The following is an 18,975-nucleotide window of genomic DNA, read 5'->3' as shown; positions in this document are numbered from 1 at the left end:
GATGTTTTGACCTGAATGTTATGAAGTTTTGATCTCGGAGAAAGTCAACAGAAAATATAAGATTGCTAGCCATTTATTCAGGGTGGCTTTCTCTGATGGCAGTATAAGTGGATTGAAAATCATGAGATTTATGAAAGAAAATGAGAACATCTGGACAATTTTTTAAAATAATAAATTTTAATTTATACATCAACAAATTATAAGTTAAGAAAAAGAAATGAAAAAGAAAATAATTAATCAAAGCAGACAAACTTAATTTTAAATTTCTTAGAAACTATACTTACCTAAATGTCTTTAAATCTATTTTCAAAAACCTTAAATGTAAAGCTTAGTCTATTTTCACAGCAGAATAGATTTTTTGAAGGAACAGGTACGTTGCCAAAAAACCGACGGTACCGGTAAAAAGCCAAACAGTGACAACCATGACTGATGTGTAACCAAAATACAGTATGGTGGGAATTAGTTCAGTTATTTCTAATTTTGTTACAAAATAGAAAACAGAGTAACAAAATATGTAGACAGCTGAACCTCCTGAGACAAATAAAGAGCGCCACCACCAGTGGTAATCCTGAAAATCACAAAATTACTCGTGAAACCAAGACACAATCATGGTAATTAGAAATGGTAATGCAAATGGTAAATATAAAAAATTACAGAAGCCAAAACGTGAAAAATCCCCAGTTTAAGTGAGAAAACGCCGTATCTAAAGTCATATCCATGGCCAAAGTGCAAAACCACGAATCTTCGTTCGCGACATGGTATACTTCTTGTCACAATTTACTATTTCTTTGGAAAACTAATCAACGTAATTCCTTGAAAACTTTCTAAATTTTTTTTCTCTACGAGCAGAATATTTTGTCAAGTTGTAAAGTTGGCTTGTTACTCCTCGTTAAAATAAATTAGGAGCGGAAAATTTTTTTTAAACACCACAATGGAGAAACATCGTTTTCCAATTTAGCCATAGATAGATGATCTGACTTTCATCAGTCGTACCACACGAAACCAAGAAAACAAAACTAAAACTGAAGGTTAGAACGAGATAACAAACTATGAGTTGGATGACTCAGAAAGGAAAGAAAATTGGAAAATTAGAGACGTAAACTCACAAAATAAATTCACATAAGCATAGCCGCAGTTCAAGGCCCTGTAGTCCCTTCTTCAAGGCTATAATACTAACTAGCTGGTTATTGTTAACATTCTTCTAAGTTTGGTCCCTGTCAGGGCTGCCACCTACAACTTTCCAGACATTCAAAATCCAAATTCACCAAATTCTCTCTGTTCTTGTACATTTTATGGAATCAAGCCATAAAAGATGTTAACAACCACAAGTTAGTTGGAATTTCAGTCATGAAGAAAGTATGGCAGGTTCCCTGAGCCAGTCAGAGATAATGTTAATGTATTTTTTGAGGTTAAGTTTTTCCATTTTCCAATTCTATTACCTAACTTGAATGCGTACATGTGGACAGTGTGAAAAGTGGATCAGAATATCTAAATTTGTGCCATGTCTTGAGATCCACTACCACTTAAATTCTCAGCTTCTACCATTTTATTGTTGGAACGCTTTGAAGATATCAGAGACAAGTTGCACCTCGGCCACCGGCAGAGATTTGAGGGCTATGGGAAATTTTCACCTTTTCCTCCCTTTATTTGTGCGTACACCAATATTTATAATTCCCTCAGCAACAGAAGCGGTTTTTCCAGACTTTTTGGTTGAACAACCAACATTTTAGAGTAATCTTTTATTCTGGAGCCATTGGGATTTTACTGTCCATTGGACTAGATTTTGCAATTAGAATATCTGTCTCAGTTAGGAAACAGCGTTTGTACCATTAGTTTTCCTATGTACATAATAGTCTTTACCAATATGCGAGAACTCGTAGTTTTGAATTGCAAAATATAGTCCAATTTAATCTCATGCATCAGCTCCAATTTGCAACAAAAAGAAGGCATGAAGGCACTTACCTCTCCACGTAGTTGCGAATATACCATCACAATTGCAATCTGGGCACATAGAATGATGAGAATGATAAAAACTAGGAATAGGAAACCAAACAAGTAGTAAAATTGATTTTCCCAAATTGCTGTCAGAATGAAGAACAACTCTATGAAGACTGCACCGAAAGGCAAAATTCCTGCCATTAATGTGCTGTAAAGAGAACAGAAAAGTTGTGTTAAACTTCTAAGGAAAAGGAGGACATGATAATATCTCACCAAAATAGGTGACGAACCTCAAAGCCAGGATTAATAATTTCCATTAAAAACTATCTTGTAACCATGATTACTATTCTCAAAACTTGGAAAGCTGTATTTCACTCTCAACTCTTCGAATTTTAAATTGATTTCATTCTCATACTTATTTGTTTTCCTGAAAAGATAAACACTTATACCAGAGAGAGGCTTCCTACTCAAGTAGATTTTTTGTGGGCAAATACATCCATACAACAAATCCCTTTTCATTGAATATGCAAGGCACTCTAATTCAATCACTGATACTATTGGAGGGATAAAATCCATAGGCTCATACTTAAATTTATTATGTATTAACAAAAAACACTAAGACACTTCTTAACTTTATTATTGACTTAGCTCCCCTCCGACTCCTTCAGGTAACCAAGATCTTTAAATTCAATGATTTTCAATAAAGTCAGATCAATAATAGACAAGAGAAAAGATGAGAGAGAGTGTCACTAGGATATCCTTATAACATAGCATCACTGGATATTGGCAGAGAACGACAATCATTGTTGCATTCTCAGGATATATTGGGAGGGTAGTCCGAAAATTCGTCAGCATTGACCTCATCGACCACTTATAACTACACACAACTGTGATGTTTCAAAGGCATCATTCTACCCTGAGATTTTTGTTACTTTTTCTCATTTCAAAACGAGTAAGTGCAAGTGCTAATTGGACCGCATTTTGCAATTGGAAACTACATACAATTTCTAACTCATCCGCAAAACACTTATAAGCATAAGGAAACTAATGGTGCATACGTTGTTTCTAAATTGGCCCATAAACTGAAGTTCCTAATTATTGTAAAATGCCGTCCAATATATCTTGCTTAAAGAAACTCATCAAAAATGTGTTCAAGTACAGCCTACAAATGACAAGAAAATGGCAGAAAACCAGCATGTACTGATGATCCGTCCGAGGAATAAATGCTTAGTTCCAGCCTGGATCCATCTGTCATTGTAAATCATCCAAAATTTATTACAGGCTCTCTCATCTCATTCAAAAATTTGAATTGTATCTTACCAGAGAACAGGATTCATATACCACAACTGCTGCGGAACCTGCCGGGGAATTTGATTCGTTCTGACAGGATGTGCAAAAGGTGGTTTTCTGTAACCAAAATATGCACCTAACACAACCAAAGGAAGTAGTACTCCAATCCACAGAGCAGCTAATAGCAGCATTGTCGGGAAGGGGACAGCCCCACTCGACTTTTCACCCCAGATGAGAAAGTTGAGAATAAAACAGGTCCCAAGGACGAATCCTGGATGAAGCAATCCCGTCTAAAATCAGAGAGAAAAGAAAAATCAATACTTGAGGAAAACTGAAAAACAAAAAAAAAAGGAATTAAAACCCAATAATAGGTTTGAGACTGAGGTGCTGAGATTGCATCATGGTTAGAAGTACTGTTTTCTATAAAATAGAAATTCTTATTGATAGGAGCCGTATTTTGTTCGGAGGCAACACTCGCAACAAGTTGAGAAAACAAGCAACAATTGCATTTTGTTCAAAATGTTTTGTGTTGTGGGGGCAGGGCTTATTTTCGCACGGAAAACTTGGAAAGCACTGAAGCAACATTGTTGTACAACAACTGCAATGTGCTCAGAGCAAGTCGTATTTATGTTGTTGCCCAAGACAATGCTGTTTTCTAACCTAAAACTCGAATTTGCTCTTTCATTGTTTGTTCAGAATCTTGTAAAAGAAGAAAAAAAAACAGAAACAATGTGTTGTTTCAAACAAAACATGTCTAGGGAATAAAACTAAGTGAGAGCAAAATTTCTTTATCAGAAACATTCTGTTTGGAGCAACACTACTTTCAACTATTTGGAGGTGACCGCCAACCTGTTTTGTCTCCAACTGGATATATCATCCTCTCCTAAAATTCTGTTTCAAAAATAAAAGTGGTCATTAAACAAAGCGCAGATTGCGGCGGATAAGGTAAAATGCTCTGCGTTGATGATGTGTTCAGTTAAACCCAAAATGCATTTGCAGGGGCCTTCCTGATGATCACAACTAGTGCTGCTCCAAACAATGTAATTTTTGGAGGGGAATCTATGTTCTGTATGAGTGTCTTTCCTCTGAAATGGGAATTTATGTTTTAGAAAAATTAGTACAAATGACTATGATGTTACGGTAACAATCTTATATTTAAATACTGCAGACTGCAAAAGAACTTCCTTCGGTCCCTTGATTGTTTTTTCTTCATAAGCTTTCACTAAACCCTTTGAGACATGGATCTACTTCTTTTCAATCTGAATTTTTGAAGATGACCTAAATAAAACTCATACTTGATAATTTATTGAGGCAGGGTTGCCATAGAATTAAGAAAATGCTGTTCCCTGACATTTCCCTGATTTTCCGGACACATTTTGGTAAATTGCCCTGACAATTGAAGATATGTTAAATGGTTTAAAAGAATAATTTGAAATAGTTCTCAGGCAAAATTCGTTGTTAGAAACGTCAAAACTATTCTAGAGAGCAAATAAAGGTGACTCAACAATTTTGCCAAAACATTTTCATCATTTTCCTTGACATTCCCAGGTTTTCCCTGACATTTCCCTGCTGTCCCAGTATTCCCTATCTTTGGTAACCCTGATTGAAGTGGTGCTGATGCTTGATGTTATTTACTTTGGATTTAGGATACCCTGGATGAACTGTCAGTCCAAAATCGTTTGAAAATGTAAGTTTTACAAAATTGAAGAAAATTAGATCTTATAATCAGCCTCAAATCAACCAAAAGTGAATCTCAACAAATTGAAGCAAAACATATTTTTATAGCCTACTGGGATATATTGATGAGTCCACAATATTCTTAAGTCATTTGAAAGCATAAGAGCTGAAAAAGACAATTAATCAACTTACTAAAACAGCTGACTTTTTCCATTCTCTTCCTTTTAAAGTCCTATAAATTCGTCCTGACACATAACCAGCAAGTACACCATTAAATACGTAAGTACTGATGGCAGCAGTTAGTAAAGCTCCTCTTGAAGCAGGTGACAACATACCTAACATAGCCAAAACTGAAAAAAAAAAAAAAAAAAAATTTGTGAGACGATCTGTAAAGTCAAATTTCTTGTGAAAAAGTTTGAAGTAAGTGATGATCCTTGCTAGTAAATTTTGATTCTTAAAGTATTGTGAATTTTTTTCTTCAAGATTGTGCCACTGGAGTGCTTCACAGATGGCAATTTCCGAATTTTATCGATGAAAACATTTAAATTATCAGACAGCAATGAAACACCTTAAATTATTTGGAAAAACTGCAGACTGGCCTACAGGTTTACTACACAAACAGGCCATTAGTAACCTTTAGAAAGTATTCAGAGACTTTGAAGCTTCTCTGATTTGATAATTAGATGTTTAAAAATTGAAAAGGGGAACTCACAAATGGTACTCAGCGCAACAGAAAAGATCTGAACGCCAGAGCCGATCACAGCCGAAAAAAGACGTGGATTCCGAGGAGGACGGAACACATCTCCATGCACGAGCTTCCAGCCACTTTCCTCAGCAACGTCTTCCATGCCTTTGTTGTACTGAGCGATGTCTTTGCGAATTGTGCGAATCATTATGATAGTTAAAATTCCTGGAGAACCAAGTTAATCATTAAAATTTGATGAGAGGATGAATTATTAGTTGCATTTTTTTTAATCGATGTCCTGGTATATTAGCTATGTTACCAGCAAACCCTGATTTTGTTTTCACCGCAAGTATGACCGTACCACTTAACTTTTTTTTACCGCAAATGTAACTTTGATATGCAGATTGCAGAGACCAAATTTTTACAGATTGAAGGAGACTTTAATTCAGGAACACATACAACACTGAAAAAGGCTACAAGTAAAGAGGAAAATAGCATGGAAAATTGATAATTGCCTAAGTACTGTAAAAAATGTCATAAAAATGTTTAAAATAATAATAAGGTGACGACTATTTATGTAATTATCAATTTTCCATGCTATTTTCCCCTTTACTTGTAGCCTTTCTCAGTGTTGTATGTGTTCCTGAATTACAGTCTACTTCGATCTATTTGGACTACACAATCAGCCCACCAACATTACATTTGCACTAAGAAAAAAGTTGAGCAGTACAGTTGTATTTGCGGTAAAAAAAAAAGTTAAGCGCCACGGTCTTGCCGTAAAAAAAGTTAAGCGGTGTGGTCATATTTGCGGTAAAAAGCAAAATCGGAGTTTGTCTGAAATGGCATTTAGCAAACCTAGATTAGTCTAAAATTTTCTAACCTAGGTTTGCCTGATGACCCTCTTTGCAAACATAGGTTTGCCGAGGTAAAACTAGGTTTGCCTAAAAATCGTGGATTGACGGTTACAGCTACATTATGCTCAGAGGAAACAATAAGAAAATTACTTTTTTTTTCCTACATACCTGCACAAATCAGTATTGCTAACTTTAGAGCTCCTTTCTTAGCATCACAGATCAATATAATGTAAGATATTTAGAAGTATAAATAGAGATACACTAGGAAAGTGTGGTATGATCTGTTAGTCAGTTTGTAGTCATTACTAAAAACTGCAATTACCATGATAATTGTTTTAAAGAAACTGTGTTTAAAAATTAAAAAATATTTTCTGGATTGAGGAATTATACATGCAAATCTACTTTTTGAAAGAGAAACGCCAAATGAAAAAATTCTGCACTAACCAGACAGGAAGAAAATGATGGCTAAAGAATTGACGATGGAAAACCAATGAATGTGAGAGTCGTTCATTGCCAGATAAATATCCCAGCGTGATGCCCAACTTACATCAGATTCTTGCCATGTTACAGAGTAGGTAAATCTGATTCATGAAAGAAACATAGTGTTAGAAAATAGATGACAAAGAAAAAAAAAATTATATCATTCATTCTTCCTAAAATACAAATACATTAAACAATGACTGATGTTTTGTCAAGCTGAGTTGTCAGTTCCCATTAGGTTTTGAAAATAAATAAAACAACCCAAAGAGCGTCTGTGCACATGAGTGACACAAATGGAGCTGTACAACACGGACTATTTTGCGTTGAGAAATTTTTGTTCCTCTGAACAGTTTAGGACAGTGAACTTTCACAGAGGAAAAATCACCTTACAACTCAATCAATACAATACAATTACATTACAATTGATTCATATTGTCTATACTTGATATTCTCAAAGCTTGATAGACCTAATTTTATCCTAAAAAAATTCCTGATAAATTCAGTGATCAGAACATAGCGCCTAAAGTTAACCTGCAAGTTTTCCCTAAATCCACATTGAGAGGTAAATTTTATATCATAATGATACTGAAGCAAAAGGAAAATAAAAATGACTACTTTTGGAATCTACACCACTAAGATAATGTTTAGATCAAGCTAGGCAAAAAAGTGGTCGACCAAAAAGAGGTTTAAATTCCCAATCAAACTTAATGATAAATCTGGTTACTAACTGAAAAATTCGAGTTTTCACTTTTCATCTTTTAACATAATAACTTCATCTTATGGACACTCATTAATACTACCCCCAAAATAATCAATATTTAAAAATAATGAGGAAAAATTACATTTTTACGTTCTTGTCTGCATTTCATAGAACAGGCTGCCTGACATTGAATAAATATTGTCAGATACAATCGAGGAGCTTTCCAGAAAAAGGGCACACAGCAAAAAATTGCGTATGAAAAAAATGTATCTTAGGTTTCCATCATTACTTTCCGGTCACTGATGATAACTTACATCGCAGCTTGGACTCCCAATTTCAAACGTAAGTCACAGTCAGTGGCCGTAGAATAATGATGGAAACTTTAAATGCATTTTTCTTAAACACGATTTTTTGCTATGTGCCCTTTTACTGGAAAGCTCCTTAATCTTGTGATAGGCAGCACTAAGAGAGGTTTTTTTTTACTAACGCACAACAGTCATGAGTAGCCGACACAGTTATCAACATTTTATTACAAGACAATTTAGATGGAATTTCAACTAAGATACTACCTGGCTCAATTACCTTGAGACAGATTAATTCAGACATGTATTACCTACCTGACTTTATTTGCTGAACCAGCCTTGACCTTCTGAGGTTGACTCTTGACTTGGAATTTACAACTATCACCATCTTTGATGAAGGAATTGTAATCAATACTTTGAGTTTGAACTTCAAAACCGACTACTCTGTACATATTCCTGGCGACAAAAAAGAAAATATTACAGAAAAATTAATATGGCAAATGAGAAGAGTAAAGATCATATTTTTTATCACTCCATAATTGAGTCTTGCTAAAATTCAAATTTTTTTACCTCCCCATTCCGTTACAAGAGTCTGAGTCTTGGAGTGTTCTGATCCCGTATTGTCCTTGAAAGTAAAGAAAAAGTTTAGGAAGGAAATGATGCATTTATTGGAAAAAAGATTAGACTTCTTTTTGGGATTATACAAGTTGAAGAGTTTTGACAAACCATAGTCCCTTCATTCGTACCCTGGAATTTTAGACCAAAAACCCTATCCTTGCAATGAGAATTACTGATAAAAGACAATGTACACTTTAACTGGAGAGCTGGGATAACATGAGAAAAGATTGATAGTTTACGGTATGAAAAAGCAGATGAAAACCCATGATCAAAGTAAAACAGTACTTACGATGTTGTGCGGTGATAAAATAAAATGAGATTCAGATGATTGTTGATGTAAGTGGTGCCATCTGGTTTGACAAAACCGAGCTGATATCCATGTTGGTAATTAAATTCATCAGTCTCACGATTGATGATTCTTGTTGCACACGGTAAATTGTCAACGAGCCTGAAATTATGCAAATGATATTTGAATAGACAATGATATATTCTATGAACTTCTGCGTTTTCTGAATCTGCTGCAAACAGAAATAGTTTTTTCTTTTCATTCCACTTTTTGTTAGTTGAAATTTTGCTACGATGAAATCTGCAGCAATTTTAGTCTAATTGGATAACTGATGAACAGCGAGCAGGTATAAGGTTGGACCCTTGATTTTTAGGGACACAGCAGTAGATTAAGAGGATCAAACAAATATTTCCTATGTTCTGTAATTCCATAAAACAGTAAAAAAACCATTGTTTGTATCAAGATTTTAGCAATTTTCTCCTACTTTCTGCCAAAAGCGAGCTTATGGGTAATTTAGCCTTGATTTCAAGCAGCTTCCTTTCATAGTGGAATGACAGAAAGCATAAATTATTTGACTAAACAGAGGAGTGTTTTTACGTCCTTGGAGGAATGAAAAATGACCAAAAATAACAATTCACAAAAAATATCAGCAATTCACAAAAGTGGTTCTTTCTTTCCTTCTCTCTTTGAATTTCTTCATGAAATTTTTTCAACAACTCCACGAGCTCTACAAGAGGTGCAGAATCTTCCAAGCTTCCACACTTTCATGCGCCTGCCTGCTCGCTACTCACATTTTCCTCATTTGCTTTCCACAAAATTTTTCATCAATTTCCAAAGGTGATGACCTCTTCTTTCTTCTTCCCTTAGAGTATCGACTTTTTTACTTGTGAAATTTTCCCTCTTTCCACATTTTTAGAACCCTTTTATTTGTGTAGGCGCCCGTGTGGGTGGTGGAGAGTGGGTGTGCAATTAAGACTTTTTCCCACCCTACAGTTCTACCTTGAGACTCAATCTCATGCTCACCCTTTGGCAGAGTTTCTTGATATAGATGGCTGAAGTACAAAACCACATATTTTAACAGCAGTATTTCATAATTTCCACTCATAGATCATTTTTTTAAAGAGAAATAAACCATCTTTTTAGCTTGAAATTCATACAGTGTATTCCAATAAAAAATGAGAAAAATGAGGGAAGTCTCCAAGAAATTACATTGATTAGTTTTCCAAAGAAAAAATAAAGCACGAAAGGAAGTCTGCAACGTCACAAACGGAGATACGTGGTTTTGCACTTTAGCCATTGATATGCTCAAATCTGCAGTAAAAAAATCTTGAAAAATTGCCGGAGATTGTGCTTGCAATTTACTATGCATACTTACAGACTGACGGAATATTCATGTAATATTCGATCTTGAACCAATTCTTGGTCTGCTTCCGTCCATTCTTTCACACAGAGTTCTTTGCATGATACATTTTCCGCCATTTTCACTTCATATGGTGTATTGACAATTCGGTCACCACGAAGAATTTCCCCTATTTTGATGCAAGACAGTCAAAATTAAGAAGAGACAAAAAAACAATAAACAAGTAGTAGTTTCACAGAAAGGTTAAAAGTGTATAATGACAAAATAAATAAATATATCAATTACTGTGAGTAACTGAATCTTTTAAAAATGATTAAAACAACAATTTTTCAAGCTTCTAGAAGTTTCACCAAGTTACCTAATTTTCAAGAGCAGCTTGAATAAAATGGAGAGGAAAATTAACTAATTTTTTTCTTTCTCTCTTCCCTCTTATGAGTGGCTATCAGAGAATTTTTCAGTGTTTTGGAGAGATTTACAAGCAAATTGCCTTCGCAAAATCCTCTTAGAGAATTGGAAAATTGCAGATTAAATTCACAAAAATGTTTACAGTGCGGAAAATGAAGTTATGGTTTGCCTGATCAACCATATCTTTCCTTCCCAACCTATGACTCTGCAGTTTGATCAACCTACTGAGTGGAGGTTGAACAACGCATTGAGTACTTTGTTTTCCAACCACACTGAAGCTTGGCAAACTCACTTGGCTCAAAACCCCACCCGAGGTTCATCATCTATTTAGTAGATATTTATGTATTGAATATCGTAATTGATCATAAGGAAGTGTTGAATCCTCGAGAGTAAAAGTTTCCATCTGCCGTCAAGGGCCAAAGGAGGGTCTCTCGTCTCTGATTAACCTTTGACCAGGAAAAATAACTTGCAGAGAGGGTAAATACAATTACCTAAATTTTCCGATTTGTAAACAATGCCACTCGATGGTGTACAAAAAGGCAAGGAGTAGTATTCATATGGAAGCTGCGTGTGAACGCTCGTCATCTTGACAGCTTTTACTTCAATGCGGTCCTTGAAGGCGAATTCAACTGGAGCTACACCTGGCACGTAGAATCCATAAGCCACTTGCAGGATGGACGCCAAGGGAAGTAAGAAAAATAATGCTCCTGAAGCCTGAAAGAAAAAAAGGACGAATCAATAACACTGTAACTACTCGCTTCAACATTAACACAATTCCCAAGGTGTTTCTCTGGGACCATGTCAGGTTTATGAAGCCGAAACTGACGAACTGATGTCAACAAACTGCACAGAACTATGAACACTTGGAGGTGAACATTTTGTTGATCCTAATTACCAAAGTTTGCCCTTTGATGATGTATTCTTCCGGCAAAACAGGTGCAAATCAACAGTGAAACTGCAAAAATGCGAGTGTTGATGGATATGCTTTGAAATTATGCTCTTAGTATGATCATGGAACTCACTCAGTATCGCATATGAGCTTGTCATTTTCCAAAAATATATAATGAATTGCTAAAATTTCCAGGAAAAAAGGTGTGTTATACTGAACACAAATACATAACTTTGGGAGCTTTGACTGTTAAGTTCCCATGATTGATCTCATAATGAATCTTCGAAAAACGTATGAATTTAACTAATTTCCTAACAACGATACGAAGCAGCAGACCTGTTTAGAGTGGTACAAAGCATAAAAATATATACTTCAAATCTTTGAGATATTATTAAAGGATAGTTTGCAAGTGCAAATAGTAAATGTGAAATTTAAGATACTAAGTAGTGTCACTTCAAAGGAGAGGTGACGCAAATGACGAGACGTACCATTCTGGGTTTGATATAAAGTTGCTTGCGAGGATTAAAGTTCTGTTAATGATACACAGCTATTGTGACACTTTCCACTTCTTCATTTTTTCAAAAGTATTATTCTTCAGGTGTGATGACTGCGGATTGAAAATTTTCTGACATTTAGACTTGGTACGTTGGTACGGAAGATTTCACTTTCTAAAACCTACAATTGATAGGATGGGCATGTCAATTAGATTGTATGTTTAGGAAAAGACCATCGTATGCTGGCATTGTAAAGCTTACGAAGTTCTGAATCCTGACCACCTCTTTAAAGAGATAGGTATGTATTAATATCATAAGAATATTTCACTGCGGCGCACGTATAGGGGTGGGAGTTGCTTAACCTAAACTTGATTGTCATATCAATTATTTTGTTGATAAAAAAATGAAATGAACTACAGACAAAACAAACGTTAACAGGAAATGAGACAGCTTCAGATTAGTAAACTTCAAGTGGAAAAAACATCACGATTTTTTGGAGAAAGTCTCGGAATAAAACTATTCCTTTCTGAATATTGATTTCATTGCGAATGTGCTAAAGGCGAAACGTAAACACAAAAGGCACTAAGCTGTGTTCTCACGAACAAATTGGAGTCTAGTGATCGAGAGGAGAGTTTGCATCTTTGACCAATTAGAACGCTCAAATAAAAAAATACTGAATCACCTGCTAATGGTGTACTTTGGGCTTAGAACACAAACACAAACAGTAGGACAGTGAGGTTAGGAAAGTTATCATTCATTTATTAACAGTGGTCAGTATTCATTGCCCATTGTCAAAGTAGTTTTTCCATGCGCTATAAGCTCATAACATTTTAAATCAATCAAATTTAATGACTTTGTAACGCTGTCAGAAGACCCAGTCAATTAGTTAATCAACTTTCAGTCTTTCATCAAGCGGAACTTGACAATCGTGTGACAGCTCCACCAACAGGAATTGTTATCGACATGACTACAAGGTACATATATGTCTTTTGTGCTATTATTCAACTACAATTTGCATTCGTTTTCTCGTCATTCGATCCTTTTCATTAATTGGAATGAGGCTTTCAGAATGAATGCCGAGTACTACTTCCTAACTCTCTCAAGAATTGTTGAAGAATCTCAGGGCTCATTGTCTTAGGAAACTTTTCAACACTAAGTATCTATAGGTAAGAGGTAATGAACCTAGGGATGCCAAAAATGCAGGATCACTTGCCTGACTGAGTGCCTGAAAATTTGGAAAGAGGGAATAATTTTAAGGGCCTGAAGTCCAAAGCCAAAGGAAAAAGAAAGAAGTAAAAAAGTTTGAATCATTTGTCAATTTCATTCTATATGTCTAATAACTTCTCAAAATTAAGGTCATCCATTTAGAATTTTTCTGACCTAAAAGGAAGCAACATACAACCAGGGATGTATTGTCTTATCATGATTTTTCATTTTCATTTTTTCAGTACTACTGCAAAATCTCCTCCGACTCTGGATGACATATTTACTCGTCCAGCAGAAGAATTTGGAAATGATGTGAGCATTTGCACTTTTCCTCCTATTTTGTATTTAAAGAAAGAAAATATGAGACGTTACATGCTAATGAGCCCACACCAAAGCAAAAAACTGGTTTAATTTATTTCTTAGACGTAAGCAATAGACTGATATAGTGATTACAATATTCGATATAATATCGAGCTCATGGTTCAAACCAAAACAAACTAACATAATCTCATGTCCGAATTCTTCATGAGTGAATTGTATTAATTAATTAAAATTTAATCATTGACCGGTCCTAAATTAATTGAAGACTTATGAAACACTCGAGCTTTGGATTGTAAGAAACACTTGGACGCATTTTACCATCATGGCGCAAATCAGAAACAAGGTTCTGTGTTTGTTTACATTTGAAGCAAGGGTTCGATATTATGTCAAATGACGAAGCCACTAAATCAGTCTATGGAAAAAATAAGGATGTATCATACAACATCCCGTCAATCGGAAGATAAAACAAATACAACCTTTTATAAGGAAACTTGATGAATTTTCAAAGAAATATACATGAATAAAAGAAAATATTCATTCTTATGGTCCTTAATTTTGAACACCTGTCCTTTTGTGACAGTCATGCAACTGATTAAGTTGCTGCTGAACTACTAAATCTGAATGGGTTGTTTTGCAAATTTATCCTGTACCTCACAGAGACAGCATCTCTCATTTTATTTTAAAAGGATTTTACTATTAAATTTTTTTTACTTCAAAGCACCTTTTTGTCTCTCAGTCAGTAATTAATTTTTTTTCCTTACCAACTAGCCAACAGTTGAAGCGCTCTGGGCAATTAAAGCAGGTGAACATGCCGAAGTTTATTTCAATGTAAGTCTTTTTAACCTCCTTCCAGTTTTTCTGCATTTCCATAAGCTCTATCTTGAAAAATTGATTGGTCCTAATGAACGTTTTTGACTAATTATTAATAATCATCTGAATATTTTCTCAAAATAAGTTCTTGGTTTGATTAGTCTATTTTTAAGCATTCTATGCATTCCTCAGCAATTCTGTGACTAGTGCAACTGAATCATTTCTCAACTGCTAAAGCTGAGTTCTGTAGCTGAAGCGCTGGTTTCATTTGTCATGCCCAAAGAAAATTTCCCAAAGATGCAATATTATCATACCTTCTTACAAAGAAAGCCTTTCTACCTCCAATTCTCAAGACTGCTCCATTGCTATGTCAGTTCTTTGATTTTCTTAAAAAAGGAGGATAAAGAATCATATGAGCCACTAAAAGTTTTAAATTTGTTTGTTGATGTCTGTATCATTTTGCTTTTCCAGATTCTTTGTGCAGTTGACCCAAAACTTCTAAAGTTGACTCCTCATGACGAAATTATTTACACCTCCTTTAGAAATGAATTTCCTGACATGAAAGTAGATATTATCAATGAAAATGAACTCAAGAGCCCCGAACAGAAAGAAGTAGGTTCAGTATTTATCGGTTCTTCCTTCAGGACTCGGTATGAATAGCACAATGAATACATGAACATGCACAGTTTAAACCAAGGCAATAAACTTCAGCATGACCAGATTTGGTTTTTGCTTAACCTGGTATAGTTTTCAAACTCAGTCCTTCTGCAACTGATAGGACTACCAACTTAGGATACAACACTACCCAAAGTTAGTTAAATTCTCCTGCCTCCCTTTGTCACAGCAAGAGGGATTATTCATCGAAGGAAACAAAGGTCTTGAAGGTCTTCCTGAAATTTTCGAGAAATTACAACTATTTAATACTAATGTGATCTCTTCGTTAGACTGTACTTACCTAAATATCTACTCTCGTACAATACTAAAGTACAATATCTGTAAAATGTTGAAATGCAGTAGGTACAGCAAGCTTGCCCACCAAGAGAGGGTGGGCCTTCTTCCTAAATTGTATTTGGCTTTGGGATAAGGAATGACAGGAATCTCATGTCTAATTAAATGTGAGCAAGCAAGAAGAATAACAATCGAAAAACACTGGCGTATTAAATATTGTCTCTCTGAAAACTGGAAAAAATCAATCAGCTCTCCTGTTCTCATACCTTGCCTTTAATTCCTAGAAAAAATCTGAGGTCATATTCGGCTTCAGCAGGAAAAATTGAGTGGGGAAACATGTATTGGACACTTCAAAAAAAATTTTTTACCCCCCCGTTACAGCGGCGAAACAACTGAAACATCTAGCAAACGCTAAAACAGGGTAAAATGACGGTGATAAATCCCAAATAATTACGTACGTCTGCATCCGAAAACGAAGCTCGACATATGGTAGGTGTTTCGTACGTACGTTTTTACGCTGAGTCCGAAAATGCTATCTATTTTTCTCTATTCCATCAGGATTTTCCGGAAAATCGATTTTCTTGTATAAAAAGAGGGTTTTTCGGGGAAAACTCAATTTTCAGGATATAAACCTCAACATGTGATGGCTATTTTTTATGTGTTTTTCAACGCCGAGTCCGGAAATGATGTCAAAGTTGCTCCATTACATCGGGATTTTCCGGAAAATCGATTGTACCGAGTTTCCCCTGGAAAATTACCTTTTTTACGGGAAAAATTTAGTTCCTCAGAAATTCTTAGTCGCATAGAGGGAAACGGGTATGATTTCCGAATTCACCGTTAAACAACACACTAAAATTATCTATTACAAGTCGATCGTTCATTTCCTAAAAATTAAGTTTTCCCCCAGAAAACCCTGTTTCTACGAGAAAATCGATTTTCCGGAAAAGCCCGATGTGATGGAGCAACTTTGACATCATTTTCGGACTCAGCGGCGAAAAACACACAAAAAACATCCGTCAGATGTTGAGGGTTATTTCCTGAAAAATAAGTTTTCCCCGGAAAACCCTCTTTCTATTCAAGAAAATCGATTTTCCGGAAAATCCCGATGTAATGAAGCAACTTTGACATCATTTCCGGACTCGGCGTTGAAAAACACATAAAAAATATCCATCACATGTTGAGGTTTATATCCTGAAAATTGAGTTTTCCCCGAAAAACCCTCTTTTTATACAAGAAAATCGATTTTCCGGAAAATCCTGATGGAATAGAGAAAAATAGATGCCTTCTTACCTTTCTTCCATATTCCTGAAATTTTTAACCTGCCACATGGTGGTGCCTCTTTGACCACCTATTGAATTAATTGTTTAACCATGGTTTTTATGAGTTTTTTCAATTCATATGCTGAAAAAAGAACATCTTAGTTCTGTAAGTGAGTGTTCAATTAAAAGAATGTTTTTCAGTTAGAGAGCTCTGAAATAAATAGTAGTTAACAACCTCTGACTGTATCTGGACTTCATAGTGTCCAAAAAAGACATGAATAAATAGCCAGGGTGTCTATCAGTTATAAAAAACCAAAATTGGGGATTGTCGGGGATTGACTTTTTTCCCGGAAACACTAAGAGGAAGGAAGCTAGTTAGAGCATTAAAAGGCGTATTTTATACGACTAATTTTACAAGTCATGATGAACTGGTGAAAACATACGAAAAACCAAGCAACACTTCAGTTTTTCTATTCCTGGTTATACCGCACATCCGCAGCTGATGGGAAAATTTAAAAATGCCAGTGTTTGGGATGATTTTTGTCATTTTTTGGGGACCTGAACAAGAAAATTGGGAACTTTCGGGGATATCAGAGACACCCTTCCAAAACCGGGGATGATCGGGAACTTTTGGGGACCGATGGACACCCTGATAGCAATTCAAAGTTAGCCACGCTTGGTTGTACTATCGCCGAATTTAGTTTTGCGCAGAGTCTCTGGTGACTATTTAGCGACAGCGCGGTGAGTTGCCTGATAACGCTCTCATGAAGACGCACTCGTTCCTCTGTGAGTGTCGCACAGTTTACATTTGATTTGGAGCGGCCTATGCGCGAAACTAAATTCGGCGATAGTACATACCTAATACTTTTAATAATTTCTTTCCAATTTTGAATTATAAAGCAAAATTTAAAGCGAACCAAGTTCCGTCTACTTACCTGAGTCTTGGAAATAATGCATTCTAAGATATAGAAGCCAACATACTAAATGGCCTCTTGCCGTTATCTTTGCTTAACCAAATACCATAATTTTTTGCCCATCATATCTAAAGAATTATATTTTTCTCATTTTCAGAAGTGGCGTCCTTTTTGTGAAAATTTCAAAACAGTTGTAGAGAATTATAGTTTTGGCACTTTACTGAGAGCTGATTGTAAGGAAGATTATTCTGAATCCAACTCCTTCATAGTTCCAAGGATACAATTTTTGGCCATCGAATTAGCACGCAACAAGGAAGGTTATAATGATGCAATTCGGACAAAATTCAAAGCAAGCAAATGATTTTTGTTCACCTTGATTATTGTGTTATTTTTAAATTTTTAATTCAATAAGATTTGTATACAGATGAATTTTTACACTCCTGTTTTTTTACGTTTTAATCAAGATAAAGAATGAAAAAATCAGAATCAAGTGTATTCCAGTAGTTTCCTTAATTTCATCTTCAGTTTGAAAAGTGAGGTTGGAAGCGGAGTATGCAACATTAAAGCAATACAAGACAAACAGAGGACGCAAGTCACATCAGGGGTGTCAAGCTGTGCAAGCTTTTCTTTTCTTTCCAATAAAGAACTGAGGTCTAAATATTTTGTGATTGCTCCAATGAACAGTTCAAGGTCGAAGAAAATTTGCAGTTAAGAATGTGTCACCTTGCTGCCCTGAAAATTTAAAACTTGCACGATCTGAAGAACACCTGATAAGACTTACCCTTTCTCGCTCTTTCCTCCTCATTTTTTACAAACCGTCTTAACACAGTGGAGGCTCAGGAGATATAGAAAGGTTCTCAACTGTGGAGGTCTGAAGAAATCTCCCAGCATGAAAAATTTTAGAAAATGAGACACCTTAGAGTTCTCATGGAAAAATTTACTGGACTAAAATTTCTAAGATGGCGTTTGTGTCAAAAATGTTTCCAAGAATTACTTGCATTTTCTGAGACAGACCAAGTAGAATTATGGGGGGGGGGGGGGGGGGCAGTCGCCAGCCTACCTCAGTTCAGCCTGTTCAAGAGGAGCCCATGTTCCTAAAACACATGATGCCGTTTTGCTGAACGTGGCTTAAATGCACTTCTATTTGTGGCTGTAGTAGATCAAATTCAAAATTTACTCTATTTACATTAAAAATGTATTAAATATTGCTTCATCCACGATGTGACGGAGAAAATTTAAACAGCTCTCCCTCCAAATATACTTTTTGCAAATTCAATGAAATCTCAAGAAAAAGAAACATTTTTGTGCAGAACTTGGTTGTCCTAAATAAAGATTAAATAAAGCAGTTAACTGCAAAAGTACACTTTACTCTAATAATAGCAGAATCCATGTCGGCTAGCTTAGAAATTAATCAGATGCTTTCCAACAGCCACAAAACGTTGGTGTTTTTATGTACATTAAAGCTGATGTCGAATTGGGCAAGTTCCCTTTCAGAAATCACAAATTCAAATGAGTAAAGCACTATCTTCCAATAATGTT

At 35.5% G+C, this 18,975-nt stretch overlaps 2 protein-coding genes across 2 annotated transcripts; one reads left to right on the top strand and one right to left on the bottom strand.

Moving 5' to 3' along the window:
• Window positions 1-158: 158 nt before the first annotated feature.
• TM9SF4 (transmembrane 9 superfamily protein member 4) lies at window positions 159-12,551 on the bottom strand. Its single transcript, XM_019044221.2, has 11 exons — window positions 11,973-12,551; window positions 11,087-11,309; window positions 10,206-10,359; window positions 8,834-8,992; window positions 8,242-8,382; window positions 6,889-7,025; window positions 5,618-5,815; window positions 5,098-5,255; window positions 3,259-3,518; window positions 1,963-2,146; window positions 159-568 (listed from the first exon to the last, which is right to left on the bottom strand). Exons 1-11 carry the CDS (start codon window positions 11,973-11,975, stop codon window positions 329-331), a joined length of 1,857 nt encoding a protein of 618 aa, XP_018899766.2. The 5' UTR covers window positions 11,976-12,551; the 3' UTR covers window positions 159-328.
• A 170-nt stretch (window positions 12,552-12,721) lies between these two features.
• Window positions 12,722-17,931, top strand: LOC109032211 (protein PBDC1). Its single transcript, XM_019044222.2, has 5 exons — window positions 12,722-12,952; window positions 13,427-13,496; window positions 14,274-14,333; window positions 14,787-14,927; window positions 17,594-17,931. The coding sequence occupies exons 1-5, from the start codon at window positions 12,942-12,944 to the stop codon at window positions 17,795-17,797; spliced, it is 486 nt and encodes a 161-aa protein (XP_018899767.1). The 5' UTR covers window positions 12,722-12,941; the 3' UTR covers window positions 17,798-17,931.
• The last annotated feature ends 1,044 nt before the right edge of the window (window positions 17,932-18,975 follow it).

The sequence above is a fragment of the Bemisia tabaci genome, chromosome 1 (genome assembly GCF_918797505.1).
Source record: "Bemisia tabaci chromosome 1, PGI_BMITA_v3".
Lineage (NCBI taxonomy): Eukaryota > Metazoa > Arthropoda > Insecta > Hemiptera > Aleyrodidae > Bemisia > Bemisia tabaci.
The sequence above is the reverse complement of the archived record's forward strand: the minus strand, read 5'-3'. Positions and strand labels throughout refer to the sequence as shown.

What these genes read in the sequence shown, in the direction of transcription:
- TM9SF4 (XM_019044221.2), bottom strand. An exon ending in TTTTATCACCGCACAACATC is followed by an intron (nt 8,383 to 8,833) that starts GTAAGTACTGTT and finishes TTTTGTCGCCAG; the next exon opens with GAATATGTACAGAGTAGTCG. An exon ending in TATATGAATCCTGTTCTCTG is followed by an intron (nt 2,147 to 3,258) that starts GTAAGATACAAT and finishes TTCTCTTTACAG; the next exon opens with CACATTAATGGCAGGAATTT.
- LOC109032211 (XM_019044222.2), top strand. An exon ending in ATGCCGAAGTTTATTTCAAT is followed by an intron (nt 14,334 to 14,786) that starts GTAAGTCTTTTT and finishes TTGCTTTTCCAG; the next exon opens with ATTCTTTGTGCAGTTGACCC. An exon ending in AGAGCCCCGAACAGAAAGAA is followed by an intron (nt 14,928 to 17,593) that starts GTAGGTTCAGTA and finishes TCTCATTTTCAG; the next exon opens with AAGTGGCGTCCTTTTTGTGA.